Source organism: Oncorhynchus mykiss, chromosome 23 (genome assembly GCF_013265735.2).
Source record: "Oncorhynchus mykiss isolate Arlee chromosome 23, USDA_OmykA_1.1, whole genome shotgun sequence".
In the NCBI taxonomy this organism is placed as follows: domain Eukaryota; kingdom Metazoa; phylum Chordata; class Actinopteri; order Salmoniformes; family Salmonidae; genus Oncorhynchus; species Oncorhynchus mykiss.
In genome coordinates, this window is record NC_048587.1 from 6,376,611 (window position 1) to 6,394,636 (window position 18,026).

General features: G+C 40.6%; 1 protein-coding gene across 8 annotated transcripts; it reads left to right on the top strand.

Moving 5' to 3' along the window:
* The first annotated feature begins 13 nt into the window (after window positions 1-13).
* uros (uroporphyrinogen III synthase) lies at window positions 14-17,624 on the top strand. Of its 8 annotated transcripts, none has more exons than XM_036959664.1 (10): window positions 14-284; window positions 878-961; window positions 3,262-3,345; window positions 6,379-6,517; window positions 6,670-6,744; window positions 14,692-14,766; window positions 16,058-16,141; window positions 16,258-16,343; window positions 16,665-16,763; window positions 16,892-17,555. In XM_036959664.1, the coding sequence occupies exons 2-10, from the start codon at window positions 899-901 to the stop codon at window positions 17,012-17,014; spliced, it is 828 nt and encodes a 275-aa protein (XP_036815559.1). In that variant the 5' UTR covers window positions 14-284; window positions 878-898; the 3' UTR covers window positions 17,015-17,555. The 8 variants fall into 8 exon arrangements, with proteins under 8 accessions (XP_036815559.1, XP_036815560.1, XP_036815556.1 ...); XM_036959665.1 differs by having other exon boundaries at window positions 6,421-6,517; XM_036959661.1 differs by lacking the exon at window positions 14-284 and adding an exon at window positions 630-734 and having other exon boundaries at window positions 16,665-16,740; window positions 16,892-17,624.
* The last annotated feature ends 402 nt before the right edge of the window (window positions 17,625-18,026 follow it).

Consider the following 18,026-nt stretch of genomic DNA (forward strand, 5'->3'; position numbering starts at 1 on the left):
AATGGCGTCCAGTTTCTCATTCTGACAGCAGAATGGAATAAACCATTTTGATCAAAAGGGATATATATATTGTGTTTTAAATTATATTTAAAATATGTTAGAATATTGTTTACTGAACTGTTCCAGCAGAAAAAAACAATCGATTACTTTATATAATTGTAACTGTAGTGATAAAATTCATTGTTATTGCTCAAGTATTATCCTAGCAAAACATGACAATTTTGTTGTCCCCTATTTTCTCGTTTTAGTAGTAGCTATGAAGCCAGCTGGAGGAAGAGCTCGAGGTACAGTGTTTGTGTACATCCAATTGTTGTTGATTTTTCTACGGTTTCTGTTAATTTTCTGTTGACTTGAAAACGTTAGCTCTATAGTTAAGCATGATAAGTATTGTGTGTGTAGTTGTTATTTTTTTATGGTTGCGCCAACGAAGCCAAGTAATGTGTCGCCTTGGCTCACAAGAAGTGACAGCTCCATATTTGAATTGTAATTGCATAACATAACAACATTGCAAGTACATAAAATGTACAGTACACTGGTGCATGAGAGACCCGAGCTCTACAGGTGACTGAGTAACACCGCATGCCTCTAATTGATAAATGGTCCAAGCTATGAAAACAGTTGATTCATGGCTCAACAGCATTGTTATCAGTAGGCGACATATGACTGGGTGTAACGTTAGCCCTCTACGGGTTACACCCCCCCGTAAACCTTCTGTTCTGATGCTACTGCACCGGGTCAGTCATTCAGTTTATAATCTTACTAAATAGTGTAAATCTGCATTAAGTGGATTTTTTTTTTAATGTGTTAACGGTTTTCATCATTGACCTCGTTGCTGACGGTAACATTAAGTTGTATCCCTTCTTGTCTTATTCCACAGGGCTCTGAGTCATCTGTCGAAATGCATGTGTTGCTTCTGAAAGAACCAAGAGAGGGAGGCTCTGGACCAGATCCTTACATCAAGGTACAGTAGAGAAACATATGTTGTATTGATATTTGCAGCTTGCATGTGCATTCTATTCTGTTCTATTCAACCCTATTCTATTATACTCTACACCTATTATAATGCGTTATAGGACGGGTGGTTCTAATCCTGAATGCTGATTGGTTAAAACCGCAGTCCAGCCGATGTCTGTTCCATAAGTTACCACCTGCTAAATCTATGACGTTAAAATGCCTATTTACTCTGTTCCATCTGATTGCGCAATCCACTGTGTCATCAGCCCAATCCACTGTCTCATCAGCCCAATCCACTGTCTCATCAGCCCAATCCACTGTGTCATCAGCCCAATCCACTGTCTCATCAGCCCAATCCACTGTCTCATCAGCCCAATCCACTGTCTCATCAGCCCAATCCACCGTCTCATCAGCCCAATCCACTGTCTCATCAGCCCTATCCACTGTCTCATCAGCCCAGCCAGGCAATTTATGAACTTGATCTCCACTATAAAAAGCATCTAGACATTATCTCACATTTCTTTTAGACTAACATTTAGTTTTCAACAGTAGAGATTTTATATAAACCTTGTCTGTCTTTCCGACATTTGCAACATTGTTTCAATATTCAAATTCGATCTCCAGCTGTCCCGTAGTAATGAACATGTTGGGAGTCGTGACGATACAGACAGGCAGGCAGCGTTTCTCAACCAGTCTAAATAATGAATGAGCTGGCATCATTTTTATGGATATATACTGTACAAACAGGTCAAACAAAACGAAATGCAGCTAGTTTGCAGTGTTTCCAGCTTCAGTTTGAAGTGACTGTGTTAGCTGTGTTGTTGGTTAGCTCCTCTGAACAACAGTGTCCTGATGAGAGAGCACATTTTCTACTCCAGGTGAAATCACACCTCATTAGTTCATTGTTATGGATGTGTCCAAATAAATGTCACTAGAAAACAGCTTAAACAAATGCAAATACAGCTACTTTGCTGTTATTCTGTTGGCCGTAGTTGGCAAGCTAGCAAGTGTAACAGTATAACTTTAGACCGTCCCCTCGCCTATACCTGGGCGCGAACCAGGGACCCTCTGCACACATCAACAACAGTCACCCACAAAGCATCGTTACCCATCGCTCCACAAAAGCCGCGGCCCTTGTAGAGCAAAGGGGAACTACTACTTCAAGGTCTCAGAGCAAGTGACGTCACCGATTGAAACGCTATTTAGCGCCGCACCACCGCTAACTAAGCTAGCCGTTTCACATCCGTTACACCAGCACCACCGCTAACTAAGCTAGCCCGTTTCACATCCGTTACACCAGCACCACCGCTAACTAAGCTAGCCCGTTTCACATCCGTTACACCAGCACCACCGCTAACTAAGCTAGCCCGTTTCACATCCGTTACACCAGCACCACCGCTAATTAAGCTAGCCCGTTTCACATCCGTTACACCAGCACCACCGCTAACTAAGCTAGCCCGTTTCACATCCGTTACACTAGCACCACCGCTAACTAAGCTAGCCGTTTCACATCCGTTACACCAGCACCACCGCTAACTAAGCTAGCCCGTTTCACATCCGTTACACTAGCACCACCGCTAACTAAGCTAGCCGTTTCACATCCGTTACACCAGCACCACCGCTAACTAAGCTAGCCGTTCCACATCCGTTACACATGCAAGGGATAAGAACGTTTCCAGCCAGTATGCCAATGGATCATTTAGAACAAACGACTGGGTCGGGTCCATAGATACAGAACAACAAGACTGAACGACTGGGTCGGGTCCATTGATACAGAACAACAAGACTGAACGACTGGGTCACGTCCACAGATACAGAACAACAAGACTGAACGACTGGGTCGCGTCCACAGATACAGAACAAAAAGACTGAACGACTGGGTCGCGTCCATAGATACAGAACAAAAAGACTGAACGACTGGGTCGGCTCTCTAGCAACCAAACCGATAGAACGAACGACCAACCAGCTTGGGTAGCAACCCTAGATTTGTATCGGGACTATATCTTGTGGAAGGATGAAATATTATGAATAAATTCATCAATATATATATATATTTTTTTAAAATGAAAATATGTGAATCATTATTTGAACATGTTGGTAACCCGTTGTATAAAAGTGATAGTGCCCTCGAAGTCGGTGTTTTGGTGGATATATTGTAAACAATGTGCCAACAACAAACACCCGTCACAATATATCCTCGAAACACCGGCTTCTCGGGCATTATGACCTCAATGTATAATGGCTGACTGTGTAACAGTGAATTTTATTTTATTTTATTTACAGAACTCTCAACTTTTGTACTTACAGGAGCTGGCATCCCGTGGACACAAAGCAACCTTAATTCCCGTGTTGTCGTTTACATTCGTTTCCTTGAACACTTTGTCAGACAAGGTGACTACCCGTAACATACATCAAAGTGTTGATTTTAACATCGAAAGTTTGGTAACATTTTACTGGGACACCATAAGCATCATAATATGTCATAATAATAATATTAACAGCTGTCATAACCTGTCATAATATGGCTATAACACTGTCATGACACATATATATTTAGACCTGTTGCGTTACTTTATGGCTGGTTAGGACACTGACTAAACCTACCAAGGTTAGTTACTTTATGGCTGGTTAGGACACTGACTAAACCTACCAAGGTTAGTTACTTTATGGATGAGGACACTGACTAAACCTACCAAGGTTAGTTACTTTATCGCTGGTTAGGACACTGACTAAACCTACCAAGGTTAGTTACTTTATGACTGGTTAGGACACTGACTAAACCTACCAAGGTTAGTTACTTTATCGCTGGTTATGACACTAAACCTACCAAGGTTAGTTACTTTATGGCTGGTTAGGACACTGACTAAACCTACCAAGGTTAGTTACTTTATGACTGGTTAGGACACTGACTAAACCTACCAAGGTTAGTTACTTTATCGCTGGTTAGGACACTGACTAAACCTACCAAGGTTAGTTACTTTATGACTGGTTAGGACACTGACTAAACCTACCAAGGTTAGTTACTTTATGGCTGGTTAGGACACTGACTAAACCTACCAAGGTTAGTTACTTTATGACTGGTTAGGACACTGACTAAACCTACCAAGGTTAGTTACTTTATCGCTGGTTATGACACTAAACCTACCAAGGTTAGTTACTTTATGGCTGGTTAGGACACTGACTAAACCTTCCACACAAGGTAGAACATTCCATTCCACCATAGCCTACTGGTCAACAGTATGTTTATGTTATATAATAGTTTCTGAAATTGACTATATTAAATTATCTTTATAAATGCACGCAAAATTCATGTCAGACATGCACCTACCCATAATGCTCTATTGTTGATGACTGGGATGAATGGAGGAGCAGATTTCAGGAGTTGGACAAGACACCTTTTTGACTGATTGACGTAAGGGCGTGTACGTGATAGGCCTGGCTTTAATGGCTAGTAGGATTATGATGTCATAATGCCTCGTGACAGTGTCATATAGTGTATTATCTTAGTCCAAGTAAAGTGACACAGGATGGTCATAACGCTTCGTGACAGTGTCATAGAGTGTATTATCTTAGTCCAAGTAAAGTGACACAGGATGGTCATAACGCTTCGTGACAGTGTCATAGAGTGTATTATCTTAGTCCAAGTAAAGTGACACAGGATGGTCACAACGCTTCGTGACAGTGTCATATAGTGTATTATCTTAGTCCAAGTAAAGTGACACAGGATGGTCATAACGCCTCGTGACAGTGTCATATAGTGTATTATCTTAGTCCAAGTAAAGTGACACAGGATGGTCATAACGCTTCGTGACAGTGTCATATAGTGTATTATCTTAGTCCAAGTAAAGTGACACAGGATGGTCATAACGCTTCGTGACAGTGTCATAGAGTGTATTATCTTAGTCCAAGTAAAGTGACACAGGATGGTCATAACGCCTCGTGACAGTGTCATAGAGTGGATTATCTTAGTCCAAGTAAAGTGACACAGGATGGTCATAACGCTTCGTGTCAGTGTCATAATGTGTATGTCCTACAAGTTATTTAAAATATGATGGGGGGGGGGGACACGACTGTAAATAATTAATTATTACAACAACAAAGAAACACACTTTCAAAACGAAAGGAAACTTCTTGTCAGGGAAAAACACATTTGAATGAATGTGGGGTTTTGACACTCTGATGTAGGTGTCATAACCAGCCATAAAATAACACACTATATTTAACAACAGATGTATGTATGTATGTATGTGTGTATGTATATAAGGGTCATGACAGTGTTATGACCATGTTATGTCAGCTGTTATGACAGTGTTATGACCATGTTATGTCAGCTGTTATGACATATTATGACCATGTTATGTCAGCTGTTATGACATATTATGACCATGTTATGTCAGCTGTTATGACATATTATGACCATGTTATGTCAGCTGTAATGACATATTATGACCATGTTATGTCAGCTGTTATGACATATTAGGACCATGTTATGTCAGCTGTTATGACATGGTTATTACGGGTGTAAAGTGTTACTGAACGTTGGAACTGTTTGTTTTCTGTTTAGTAGTCGTTATACAGCTGTTGTCTCTACTACTACTACAGCTGTTGTCTCTACTACTACTACAGCTGTTGTCTCTACTACTACTACAGCTGTTGTCTCTACTACTACTACAGCTATTGTCTCTACTACTACTACAGCTGTTGTCTCTACTACTACTACAGCTGTTGTCTCTACTACTACTACAGCTGTTGTCTCTACTACTACTACAGCTGTTGTCTCTACTACTACTACAGCTGTTGTCTCTACTACTACTACAGCTGTTGTCTCTACTACTACTACAGCTGTTGTCTCTACTACTACAGCTGTTGTCTCTACTACTACTACAGCTGTTGTCTCTACTACTACAGCTGTTGTCTCTACTACTACTACAGCTGTTGTCTCTACTACTACAGCTGTTGTCTCTACTACTACTACAGCTGTTGTCTCTACTACTACAGCTGTTGTCTCTACTACTACAGCTGTTGTCTCTACTACTACAGCTGTTGTCTCTACTACTACAGCTGTTGTCTCTACCACTACTACAGCTGTTGTCTTTACTACTACAGCTGTTGTCTCTACTACTACAGCTGTTGTCTCTACTACTACAGCTGTTGTCTCTACTACTACTACAGCTGTTGTCTCTACTACTACTACAGCTGTTGTCTCTACTACTACTACAGCTGTTGTCTCTACTACTACTACAGCTGTTGTCTCTGCTACTACTACAGCTGTTGTCTCTACTACTACAGCTGTTGTCTCTACTACTACTACAGCTGTTGTCTCTACTACTACTACAGCTGTTGTCTCTACTACTACAGCTGTTGTCTCTACTACTACAGCTGTTGTCTCTACTACTACTACAGCTGTTGTCTCTACTACTACAGCTGTTGTCTCTACTACTACAGCTGTTGTCTCTACTACTACAGCTGTTCCAGCCAGAACAACATGGCGGGCTGATTTTTACCAGCCCGAGGGCGGTGGAGGCAGTCAAAATGTGTCTTGAAGATGATGAAAGAACGGAACGTGAGTAAAGTTTTAAACTATGTCCTGTAAAATACAAAAATTTAATTGTTAGGAAAGGATAGGCCTCCTGTGCCTTAGTCTCGTGCGTTTTCAGACAGACAAAGTCAATGTATGTAAAGCTACTCGTTTTAATTTCTGTTTTCTATTTATAGAGTGGAACATGGACATAAAAGACAAATGGAATGCCAAGTCCATCTATGTTGTTGGGAAGGCTACGGCAGCGCTAGGTGAGTAATTGATCACAAAACATTGTGTAAACTTACGGGCATTAAACACTTCTATTCAGCGTGGAGCTCTTTGTAGTTTTACAACACCTTCGTGTCTCTAAAGTGATTGTCTCTCTTTTGTTTCACTGAGAGGATCTTGTCATATGGGATATATATACACTGTAAACTCAGTGGCCAGTTTATTAGGTACACCCATCTAGTACTGGGTAGGACACCCCTTTGCCTCCAGAACAGCCTGAATTCTCCGGGGAATGGAAACCATAAAGGGTAATGTGTGCCAGGAAAACATTCCCCACACCAGTACACCCTCGCCATCAGCCTGTACCGTTGACACCAGGCAGGATGGGGGCCATGGACTCATGCTATTTAGGCCAAATCCTGACTCTGCCATCAGCCTGTACCGTTGACACCAGGCAGGATGGGGGCCATGGACTCATGCTATTTAGGCCAAATCCTGACTCTGCCATCAGCCTGTACCGTTGACACCAGGCAGGATGGGGGCCATGGACTCATGCTATTTAGGCCAAATCCTGACTCTGCCATCAGCATGACGTAACAGGAACCGGGATTCGTTGGACCAGGCGATGTTTCTCCACTCCTCATTGGTCCAGTGTTGGTGATGGCGCGCCCACTGGAGCCGCTTCTTCTTGTTTCTAGCTGATAGATGTGGATCCCGGTGTGATCATCTGTAGGGCTGTGGCGGGCCAGTTATTGTCATGCGAAAGACTGCCGGTCTCCCGGTAATTGACCGTTAATTAACATAAACACATTTCTTCATATCCAGGCCTCCGTCATTCAAGACACTGATACGTGCCTTTGGACCTTCAACATTTAAACAAGTCTAATAAATCTATTTAATATTACACCATCACAACAAATCCATTATTTATATTTGTCAGGTCTAACGAAACATGATGATATGAAAAAAAAATGTACGTATGTATTTCAGAAGAGTCGGCCAACTCTTTAGTTGGCTATCTGACTATGCTCCATGTCACAGGCTGTAGGCATGTTCATTTAGCTGACGAGATGTGATCGTAAAGAAGAATATAATTTAAATTCGCTGAATAAAATAGAAAGGATATTTCCCATTATGGAGCGAGTGGGGGCGTATGACGTGGAAATATATTGAGGTGGAAAAAATGTATCATTTGAAAAAAATGACCTTTATGGTAGATTTAGTTGTGAATGATTTACAAACCTTTAGAATGTCCCAGAAATCTAAACCTTGTATGGGCTTTATGACGTCACTATAGGCTGTTGATGATTTGAGGAAGTAGAAAAAAAACCTCGCGCTCTGTTCCTTGCCTCAGGCTGTACAGCTGCTCTCTCAAGTGATCATACTGTTCTCAATTGAATCTTGTCTTTACTAATATGCTAAATGAGTTTCGATTTAGAATGGTTTCATGTATCAATGGGCAGGAACAGGAACAGGGGGAAAATACATATCATCTGTTTTCACTCTATTAGTGAACGGAGACCGTGAGTTTTCCCACGTTTTGTAGGCTACTTCGGTTTTTATAGCGGAGCATTTTATGAACAGCTGAGAAATAAATATAAAGAACTCTTATTTCACTCCTTCCATCAAACCACTATTTGAGGAGCGCGCTCTCACTGCCCGACAGGTGATATTTCAACTCAACTCTGTATGGGCTCTCCAACCCTGTTCGGGAAAATCGATCGTAACACGTTTTCACTACAAAACGTACAGTATTTCACTAAACCGTTGACAGCCCGTCTGCGTGCTCGAGAAAGGAGTACAGGAGAGAGAGGAGGAGATGGAAACGAATACCGGTGGGATATTATGTAACGCTATAAAAGTCGCCCAATTAATTATGAAAATATTTTAAAAATCCCCAGTACTAGGCAATTCAAAATCAAATACAAATTCATAAGCTTATATGCATCAGCTCTAATATACATATGGATGTTTTTGAATTATTTATTACCTTAGAAAGCGCTGTCCATTTCGTTGTTAGGCTTGGAAACAACATCCACAACAATCAGGTTTTTACAGTGTTTCAACCTGCTGTTGAACTTCTTTCTTCAAATTGATCAACTGTTTTAATGATAAGTGTTGGATGTGATTTTTTTAGCATTGACGTCAGAGTGGTTACAGGGACAGTAGAGCCCTGAGTTCCAGACCATTAGCGCCTTAATGGAAGGACAGTAGAGCCCTGAGTTCCAGGCCATTAGGACCTTAATGGAGGGACAGTAGAGCCCTGAGTACCAGGCCGTTAGGACCTGATGGAGGGACAGTAGAGCCCTGAGTTCCAGGCCATTAGGACCTTAATGGAGGGACAGTAGAGCCCTGAGTACCAGGCCATTATGACCTTAATGGAGGGACAGTAGAGCCCTGAGTTCCAGGCCATTAGGACCTGATGGAGGGACAGTAGAGCCCTGAGTTCCAGGCCATTAGGACCTTAATGGAGGGACAGTAGAGCCCTGAGTTCCAGGCCGTTAGGACCTTGATGGAGGGACAGTAGAGCCCTGAGTTCCAGGCCATTAGGACCTTAACGGAGGGACAGTAGATCCCTGGGTTCCAGGCCATTAGGACGTGATGGAGGGGCAGTAGAGCCCTGAGTTCCAGGACATTAGGACCTGATGGAGGGACAATAGAGCCCTGAGTTCCAGGCCAATCGGACCTTGATGGAGGGACAGTAGAGCCCTGAGTTCCAGGCCATTAGGACCTGATGGAGGGACAGTAGAGCCCTGAGTTCCAGGCCGTTAGGACCTGATGGAGGGACAGTAGAGCCCTGAGTTCCAGGCCGGTAGGACCTTAATGGAGGGACAGTAGAGCCCTGAGTACCAGGCCGTTAGGACCTGATGGAGGGACAGTAGAGCCCTGAGTTCCAGGCCATTAGGACCTTAATGGAGGGACAGTAGAGCCCTGAGTACCAGGCCATTATGACCTTAATGGAGGGACAGTAGAGCCCTGAGTTCCAGGCCATTAGGACCTGATGGAGGGACAGTAGAGCCCTGAGTTCCAGGCCATTAGGACCTTAATGGAGGGACAGTAGAGCCCTGAGTTCCAGGCCGTTAGGACCTTGATGGAGGGACAGTAGAGCCCTGAGTTCCAGGCCATTAGGACCTTAACGGAGGGACAGTAGATCCCTGGGTTCCAGGCCATTAGGACGTGATGGAGGGGCAGTAGAGCCCTGAGTTCCAGGACATTAGGACCTGATGGAGGGACAATAGAGCCCTGAGTTCCAGGCCAATCGGACCTTGATGGAGGGACAGTAGAGCCCTGAGTTCCAGGCCATTAGGACCTGATGGAGGGACAGTAGAGCCCTGAGTTCCAGGCCGTTAGGACCTGATGGAGGGACAGTAGAGCCCTGAGTTCCAGGCCATTAGGACCTGATGGAGGGACAGTAGAGCCCTGAGTTCCAGGCCGGTAGGACCTTGATGGAGTGACAGTAGAGCCCTGAGTTCCAGGCCGTTAGGACCTGATAGAGGGACAGTAGAGCCCTGAGTTCCAGGCCATTAGGACCTGATAGAGGGACAGTAGAGCCCTGAGTTCCAGGCCGTTAGGACCTGATAGAGGGACAGTAGAGCCCTGAGTTCCAGGCCATTAGGACCTGATGGAGGGACAGTAGAGCCTTGAGTTCCAGGCCGTTAGGACCTTGATGGAGTGACAGTAGAGCCCTGAGTTCCAGGCCATTAGGACCTTGATGGAGGGACAGTAGAGCCCTGAGTTCCAGGCCATTAGGACCTGATAGAGGGACAGTAGAGCCCTGAGTTCCAGGCCGTTAGGACCTGATGGAGGGACAGTAGAGCCCTGAGTTCCAGGCCATTAGGACCTGATGGAGGGACAGTAGAGCCCTGAGTTCCAGGCCGTTAGGACCTGATGGAGGGACAGTAGAGCCCTGAGTTCCAGGCCATTAGGACCTGATGGAGGGACAGTAGAGCCCTGAGTTCCAGGCCATTAGGACCTTGATGGTCTGTTAGCAGGTTGGGTACTACTAGAGCATGTCCATCAACGGGTCACATGGAAATTTACTGCGGTAATGACTCGTGACTACCAGTGTGGCAGTAATAAGTTCAGGTCTTAATGTTTGTCTAGTTTCTGGTGTGTTTTACTAGCTATCAGGTCTTAATGTTTGTCTAGTTTCCGGTGTGTTTTACTAGCTATCAGGTCTTAATGTTTGTCTAGTTTCCGGTGTGTTTTACTAGCTATCAGGTCTTAATGTTTGTCTAGTTTCCTGTGTGTTTTACTAGCTATCAGGTCTTAATGTTTGTCTAGTTTCCTGTGTGTTTTACTAGCTATCAGGTCTTAATGTTTGTCTAGTTTCCGGTGTGTTTTACTAGCTATCAGGTCTTAATGTTTGTCTAGTTTCCGGTGTGTTTTACTAGCTATCAGGTCTTAATGTTTGTCTAGTTTCCTGTGTGTTTTACTAGCTATCAGGTCTTAATGTTTGTCTAGTTTCCTGTGTGTTTTACTAGCTATCAGGTCTTGATGTTTGTCTAGTTTCCGGTGTGTTTTACTAGCTATCAGGTCTTAATGTTTGTCTAGTTTCCGGTGTGTTTTACTAGCTATCAGGTCTTAATGTTTGTCTAGTTTCCGGTGTGTTTTACTAGCTATCAGGTCTTAATGTTTGTCTAGTTTCCGGTGTGTTTTACTAGCTATCAGGTCTTAATGTTTGTCTTTTTGAATGTCTGCCTGCCTTCATATAGCCAAGCCACGACCACGTGACTCACTGTCTATAGGAGAGAACCATTTTTTTTTTTGTGAACGGGAGGGTGTACCTAATAAACTGGCAACTGAGTGTAATAAAAAAAAAAAAATTAAAAGCTGTAAATACCACAAGAGTGGGCCTTTAATGAGATGGTACTAGATATAGTATGTGTGGCAGGCACCTGGCTGTCACAGTAACGTGTCAACCAATGTTTACCACTAGCCGTCAGTCAGCTGGAAATGGCTTTCCCACAAGTGACAGTTTGCTGACGTCTTGCTGCCTGTCTTTTATTGAGGACAGGTGGCAGGTGCAACACTCTCTCGGTATCTGTACTTTTCCGTTTACCTCTGATTTATTGGGGAAGGAACTACAGGGTTGTTCTGTTAGCTGAAACGTTAAAGTTTGACTGTATTGAACTGTTATCTGCACCAAAACACTTTATAAGAATGTTTAGGGTGTTCATTCATGTGTAGCATAATGACTACTACTGTATTAATACCATAAACTACAACATTTATTCATATCATAAACTACTACTGTATTAATACCATAAACTACTACTGTATTAATACCATAAACTACTACTGTATTAATACCATAAACTACTACTGTATTAATACTATAAACTACTACTGTATTAATACCATAAACTACTACTGTATTAATACTATAAACTACTACTGTATTAATGTCATAAACTACTACTGTATTAATACTATAAACTACTACTGTATTAATACCATAAACTACTACTGTATTAATACTATAAACTACTACTGTATTAATGCCATAAACTACTACTGTATTAATCCCATAAACTACTACTGTATTAATACCATAAACTACTACTGTATTAATACCATAAACTACTACTGTATTAATACCATCAACTACTACTGTATTAATACCATAAACTACTACTGTATTAATACCATAAACTACTACTGTATTAATGCCATAAACTACTACTGTATTAATACCATAAACTACTACTGTATTAATACCATAAACTACTACTGTATTAATACCATAAACTACTACTGTATTAATACCATAAACTACTACTGTATTAATACTATAAACTACTACTGTATTAATACCATAAACTACTACTGTATTAATACCATAAACTACTACTGTATTAATACTATAAACTACTACTGTATTAATACTATAAACTACTACTGTACATGTATTAATACCATAAACTACTACTGTATTAATACCATAAACTACTACTGTATTAATACCATAAACTACTACTGTATTAATACCATAAACTACTACTGTATTAATACCATAAACTACTACTGTATTAATACCATAAACTACTACTGTATTAATACCATAAACTACTACTGTATTAATACCATAAACTACTACTGTATTAATACCATAAACTACTACTGTATTAATACCATAAACTACTACTGTATTAATACCATAAACTACTACTGTATTAATGCCATAAACTACTACTGTATTAATATCATAAACTACTACTGTATTAATGCCATAAACTACTACTGTATTAATACCATAAACTACTACTGTATTAATGCCATAAACTACTACTGTATTAATACCATAAACTACTACTGTATTAATGCCATAAACTACTACTGTATTAATACCATAAACTACTACTGTATTAATACCATAAACTACTACTGTATTAATACCATAAACTACTACTGTATTAATACCATAAACTACTACTGTATTAATACCATAAACTACTACTGTATTAATACCATAAACTACTACTGTATTAATACCATAAACTACTACTGTATTAATACCATAAACTACTACTGTATTAATACCATAAACTACTACTGTATTAATGCCATAAACTACTACTGTATTAATACCATAAACTACTACTGTATTAATATCATAAACTACTACTGTATTAATACCATAAACTACTACTGTATTAATACCATAAACTACTACTGTATTAATGTCATAAACTACTACTGTATTAATGCCATAAACTACTACTGTATTAATACTATAAACTACTACTGTATTAATGCCATAAACTACTACTGTATTAATACCATAAACTACTACTGTATTAATGCCATAAACTACTACTGTATTAATGCCATAAACTACTACTGTATTAATGCCATAAACTACTACTGTATTAATACCATAAACTACTACTGTATTAATACCATAAACTACTACTGTATTAATACCATAAACTACTACTGTATTAATGCCATAAACTACTACTGTATTAATACCATAAACTACTACTGTATTAATACCATAAACTACTACTGTATTAATACCATAAACTACTACTGTATTAATACTATAAACTACTACTGTATTAATACCATAAACTACTACTGTATTAATACCATAAACTACTACTGTATTAATACTATAAACTACTACTGTATTAATACTATAAACTACTACTGTACATGTATTAATACCATAAACTACTACTGTATTAATACCATAAACTACTACTGTATTAATGTCATAAACTACTACTGTATTAATGCCATAAACTACTACTGTATTAATGCCATAAACTACTACTGTATTAATACCATAAACTACTACTGTATTAATACCATAAACTACTACTGTATTAATGTCATAAACTACTACTGTATTAATGTCATAAACTACTACTGTATTAATGCCATAAACTACTACTGTATTAATATCATAAACTACTACTGTATTAATGCCATAAACTACTACTGTATTAATACCATAAACTACTACTGTATTAATACCATAAACTACTACTGTATTAATACCATAAACTACTACTGTATTAATGTCATAAACTACTACTGTATTAATGCCATAAACTACTACTGTATTAATGCCATAAACTACTACTGTATTAATACTATAAACTACTACTGTATTAATACCATAAACTACTACTGTATTAATATCATAAACTACTACTGTATTAATGCCATAAACTACTACTGTATTAATGCCATAAACTACTACTGTATTAATACCATAAACTACTACTGTATTAATACCATAAACTACTACTGTATTAATATCATAAACTACTACTGTATTAATACTATAAACTACTACTGTATTAATGTCATAAACTACTACTGTATTAATACCATAAACTACTACTGTATTAATACCATAAACTACTACTGTATTAATATCATAAACTACTACTGTATTAATGTCATTAGATGAAAAGTAGGTTTCTGTTTGGTATTATATTTCAGTAATCAGTTTGTCTGTTTTTCTTCCGTAGTGGAAAACCTAGGTCTGGTCCCCCTGGGAGAGGACACTGGGACTGCAGACGTTCTCTCGCGCCTCATCCTTGAACGTACGACAGTCGTGTACCTTTTTTAAACGCAACTACACTGAACAAAAATCTAAAACGCAACATGTAAAGCGTTCGTCCTACGTTTCATGAGTTGAAATAAAAGATCCTAGGCATTTTCCAAAATGCACAAAAAAAAAGCTTATTTCTCTCAAATGTTGTGCACACATTTGTTTACATCCCTGTTAGTGAACGTTTCTCCGTTGCCACGATAACCCAGTTTTGTCACACGGCACAATACCACAGATGTCTCAAGTTTTGAGGGAGAGTGCGATTGGCGTGCTGACTGCAGGAATGTCCACCAGAGCCGTTGCCAGATAATTGAATGTTAATTTCTCTACCATAAGCCGCCTCCAGTGTTGTTTTGGAGAATTTGGCAGTACGTCCAAACCGGCCTCACAAGCTCATCTGCGTGCTCGTCGTCCTCACCGGGGTCTTGACCTGACTGCAGTTTGGCGTCGTAATCGACTTCAGTGGGAAAATGCTCACGTTCGATGGCCACTGGCACTCCGGAGAAGTGTTCTCTTCACGGATGAATCCTGGTTTCAACTGTACCGGGCAGATGGCAGACAGCGTTGTGTGAGCGAGCAGTTTGCTGATGTCAACGTTGTGAACAGAGTGCCCCATGGTGGCGTTGGGGTGACGGTATGGGCAGGCAGAAGCTACGGACAACGAACACAATTACATTTTATCGATGGCAATTTGAATACACAGAGATACCGTGACGAGATCCTGAGGCTCATTGTCGTGCCATTCGTCCGCCGCCATCACCTCATGTTTCATCATGATAATGCACGGCCCCATGTCGCAAGGATCTGTACACAATTCCTGGAAGCTGAAAATGTCCCAGTTCTTCCATGATCTGCATACTCACCAGACATGACACCTATTGAGCATGTTTGGGATGCTCTGGATCGTTGTGTACGACGCCGTGGTTCCAGTTCCCACAAATATCCAGCAACTTCCCACAGCCATTGAAGAGGAGCGGGACAACAACATTCCACAGGCCACAATCAACAGCCTGAAGGAGATATGTCAAGCTGAATGAGGCAAACGATGGTCACACCAGATACTGACTGGTTTTCTGATCCACACCCCTACCTTTTTTTTAAAAGGTATCTGTGACCAACAGATGCATATCTGTATTCCCAGTTATGTGAAATCCATAAATTAATTTATTTAATATTAACTGTTTTCGTTATATGAACTGTAACTCAGCAAAATCTTTGAAAATGTTGCATGTTGTGTTTTATATGGAGCTAGCTAACTAGACCTACATTCTGGCTTGATATAGGAGAGGGTGCCAATATATTACCACTTCTCTTCCCCTGTGGTTCCATTAAAAGAGAAGTTTTACCTACTGCTTTGAGGGAAAACGGTAAGTTCCCTCTATTATAACTCCTATTTTTTTAATACTCATGAATACTCTGTACTATTTACTAGGTAGTATCTAATACCATTAGGTGACATTCGTTTCATGTGTTTGTTTTTAAGGAGTTCCTCTAGACACACTGATGGTTTATCAGACAGCTCCACATCCAGACCTGGAGAAGAACCTGAAGAACCATTTTACAGAGCAGGTACAGGAAGCATCAACTAAGTCCCGGACTTTCCCCTCAAAAAACACTATCCCATATATCCACACGTTGTTTATTTGATTTATTTTACCTTTATTTAACTAGGCAAGTCAGTTAAGAACACATTCTTATTGTCAATGACGGCCTAGGAACAGTGGCAGAACGACAGATTTGTTCCCTGTCAGCTCGGGGGTTTGAACTTGCAACCTTCCGGTTACTAGTCCAACGCTCTAACCACTAGGCTACCCTGCCGCCCCATCACCCGTTGTGATGTTGTTATCGTTCAGAAACATTCGTCATGGTTTGGGCTCTGTCCACACGCAGGGTGTTCCAGACAGCATTGCTTTCTTCAGCCCGTCGGGAGTCAGGTTCTGTTTGGAAACGGTGAGGAGACTGTCAGGTGAGCAACTTATGCAGATAAAGGTGAGAACGTTTTTCCTCGTTTTTCCGATGTAACTTTAAGTGACTGTGGATATCTTCATTGAGCTTGTGATGCTGTTATACTGCCAATGCAATTGAACTTTAAAATGTTGTGTTGTTTGGTCTTCCAGTTTGCGGCCATAGGACCCACCACAGCAGAGGCCATGACGGCAGAGGGGCTCTCGGTCAGCTGCTCAGCGGACAAACCTACAGCTGAGCACCTAGCCGCAGGGATAGCAAAGGCTCTACAGTGACAGACTTGACGAGACGGGCCGCAAACCAACCCGAAAAACGTGATTCGTCCCCCCATCAAGTTCTCATTCAGCCTCTGTGGGAAAGGATTGTGGTTTTGCATTCTTTGTGATTGATTTATCCCTGTGAAGTATTTGCTATTATTTGTGGGGTTTTATGTCCTATTTTGATCGCGGATAACCATCTGTATATTTATTATATTGTCGTGTGTTGTTGTGCACCACAGAGATATTGTAATGCTTTCTGCCAATTTGTTGACACTGAATGTATCAAATCATGCTCTTATAAACTTGTGAATACACAGAGCTGATAGAAGTATTGTTTTTACGGTAAAAACATTGAGACAATTATTTTATTGTGCCACACTAGGCAGGTAGCCTAGTGGTTAGTGTCGAATCCCCGAGCTGACAAGGTAAAAATCTGTCCTTCTGCCCCTGAACAAGGCAGTTAACTCCACTGTTCCCAGGTAGGCCCTCATTGTATATAATCATTTCTTCTGACTTGCCTAGTTAAATAAAGGTTAAATAAATAAATATAAAAATATATTTTTTAAATGAGCATACTTTGAGAATTGAACATGATGAATTTAATTATTACAAATTAAATAGTGAACAATATGTTGAAATGGTGATTTATTGATTTTTATTTATGGCCGTTTTTTTTTTAAACTGAATAAATCCAGCTGAGGGGGAGAGACGCGCGCTACGCGTTCCAAACAGGTGTGTTCCTGGGCGGGAGTCGCGTGCCTGTTTTCCTGCGCTTTACTGTCGGGGATGAAATGCCAACGGTTAAGACCGCTCCGTATCCATTAGTAACCAGTATCCATTAGTAACCAGGGAAGCGTTAGTCACATTTGGCCGACATTTTTAATTTAGCAGCCGCTTTAGAGGTGTTTGTTTACCTTTCGCAGCTGAGTGCGTATTGCGAGTCATAGGCCATCTCTATAGGTCTACTTTATTGAAGTGTCGATACTCTGTAAAACTTCAAAGTGTGTCACTTTTAAAGGGCGTAACT